This window comes from Trypanosoma grayi, assembly GCF_000691245.1.
Source record: "Trypanosoma grayi strain ANR4 Tgr_736_V1, whole genome shotgun sequence".
NCBI classification, from domain to species: domain Eukaryota; phylum Euglenozoa; class Kinetoplastea; order Trypanosomatida; family Trypanosomatidae; genus Trypanosoma; species Trypanosoma grayi.
Genome location: NW_008826355.1, coordinates 483 through 2706, shown reverse-complemented (window position 1 = coordinate 2706; position 2224 = coordinate 483). Strand labels below are relative to the sequence as shown.

At 51.7% G+C, this 2224-nt stretch overlaps 1 protein-coding gene across 1 annotated transcript; it reads left to right on the top strand.

Moving 5' to 3' along the window:
* Positions 1-416: 416 nt before the first annotated feature.
* DQ04_07361000 (hypothetical protein) lies at positions 417-2018 on the top strand (the record flags this gene model as incomplete). The annotated part of the gene is made up of 1 exon (XM_009315128.1): positions 417-2018. One exon carries the CDS (start codon positions 417-419, stop codon positions 2016-2018), a length of 1602 nt encoding a protein of 533 aa, XP_009313403.1.
* Between the last annotated feature and the right edge of the window lie 206 nt (positions 2019-2224).

The window sequence follows — 2224 nt, the reverse complement described above, 5'->3', positions numbered from 1 at the left end:
GAGGATAAAAGAAGCATTAAAATTTATATTTGTGATAAAGAATGAGCAATAACAAAGTCTGAAGAAAATGGTGGCAGAACTACTTTTGGCCGATCATATCTCCCACTGCCACCGTACTTTTTCAGGAACATCATAGGAATGATCTGGTGGGTGCTTTACTCTGGGTGTTGCAAGGAGACTCTGATCGAAAAAAGAAGTTCTCCATGATGCGCTTTACCGTTTTGCGCGAGACGATGTCCCTTCGGCAGTCAGTGGCAAAAAAACAGCCGATTCAACTCATGACAAGTTCGGCAAAACCGCATATTCCATAATCTTGCTAATCCTTTTTCACTCCCCCATTTGGTTTTTCATTTTCTCCTTTTAAATGAAGGCCAAGAAACTGTAGGTGAAATAGAGCGTGCGTCAGGGGCGACAGAATGGCGGATGAGCAAGAGGGCGCCCTCGAGCGTCTCAAGCGGTTCTATAGGCACTACGCGCTAGCCAAGGTGGCGACGGCTGAACTCACCCTTGAGGCTTACTCAGGCCGAGAAGAGGCCATGTTTAGAGCTCTGGAGATAAAGTATGGCCCTGAGGCGGATGTTACTCCGTTGAACGTTGCGGCCGCGATGGCACCCCTCACCGTGCCGTCTTCACCCTTTTGCCTACGAGAGGGTGATGCTGGTTGGATTGAAGAGGCTAATGACATGAAATACGATGATAAGAGCTGCCCAGTTCGGCGCGTTGTTAAGGACAATAAGGACCCATGGGCGAGTCATTACGAGAATGACACTTTGCTGTTGCCACTACACTTTGATGTTACCCGGAACCGTCTGGAGCGTATCTACGCTTATTACGCTCCGGAGCTCTTAGAGAGTGTCGACCTCACTCTGGCAGCCTATGACGGGCGTGAGAATGTGCTGTTCCGTCTACTGCAGAAAAAATACGGCCCAGAGCCGAGTGCTTTCACACCGATCTGTCCGCATGTGGAAGCCGACGAGAACGTAAGGCAAACGGCCGAGCTGCGAGTGGAGCTGTGCGGCCTTAACTCCCTATCGTCATACGACGCAGTGGCTGCTTTGTTGAAGGTTGGAATACCACGCGATCAGGTGCACGCAACGCTGATGGCTTATGGCCCTGGACGGGAGTGGTACGCCGCGTCAACGGTGCTTCTCGTTGCACTCATTGGAGATGCCCTCTTCGACACTGATGAGAAACGGCGAATCGTTTTTCCGTACAACAACCTTGAGCGTCTTACAGGGGCCATCCCCAGTGCTCTTGATCATTTGGCCTTTGAGCATATTCTTGCCTACCGCCGTGTGTACCTTGCCTTCATTTCCGGAGCACGCCATCTGCGGGCGGAAGAGGTGGCCATGCGGGATATCATGTGGAGCCGCTTCCAAGCGGCGACCGGCGTTGTAGCGTACAAAGATGTGATTCTGCAGGAGGCTTTGCGCTGCCTACCTGTGGTAGAGACGGAAAAGCGGGTCACAATTATAGAGGATGAGACCAGTTCCAGAACGGCGCTCGGCGCATGGTTCGGGCAGCAGCACCACGACCTGGCTTTGACTTTACTCGGTGGCGCCAATCGCAGAATGCTGCGCTGCGCACCATACAGTACGAGGATGCGGTCTTCAGGGGCCAAAGTAACGGAGCAGTGGTGCCTTGCAGAGAGTTGGACGAAACGTGTCAAATCACCGCCTACGACGTCGGAAAGACAAATAGAGCAGCGACCTGGGCGGCCACATGTGTGGAAGCACCCCGCAGGCAAAAGTGTTTCTCCATGTTCCCCCTGGAAGCCATCAGGGGTCAGCATCCCCCGACATGACAAGATGCAAGGGCACGGCGGGCTTAGAACTTATACAGATAATAAAAGAACACCCTGCGAACGTACCTCACAAAAGAGTTGTCGAGGACACGGACATCCAGTCTCGAGCCATACCCCAAGTGCGTCCAACACAAATACAGCTGAGCTTTTCAACCGCCGTGCAGCGCGCTTTGTCCCGCGTGGGGTGTTTTCTTCTTTACCTCATTCCATATGAGCTGTAGTTCGCTACTGCACAGAAAACAAAGTCAGGTTGATACCACAGTTGCAAACACAAAACTTCCGGCAACCTCCCCTTTCAAAACAGAATAGTCTATACCTTACCTTCCTCTATTAAATAAAAGAGAGAGAGAGAGAGTAAGAGAGACATTGTATCTGAATACCATTTCGAAACCCCATGTCCCTGGTTCACGTAGAAGGGGG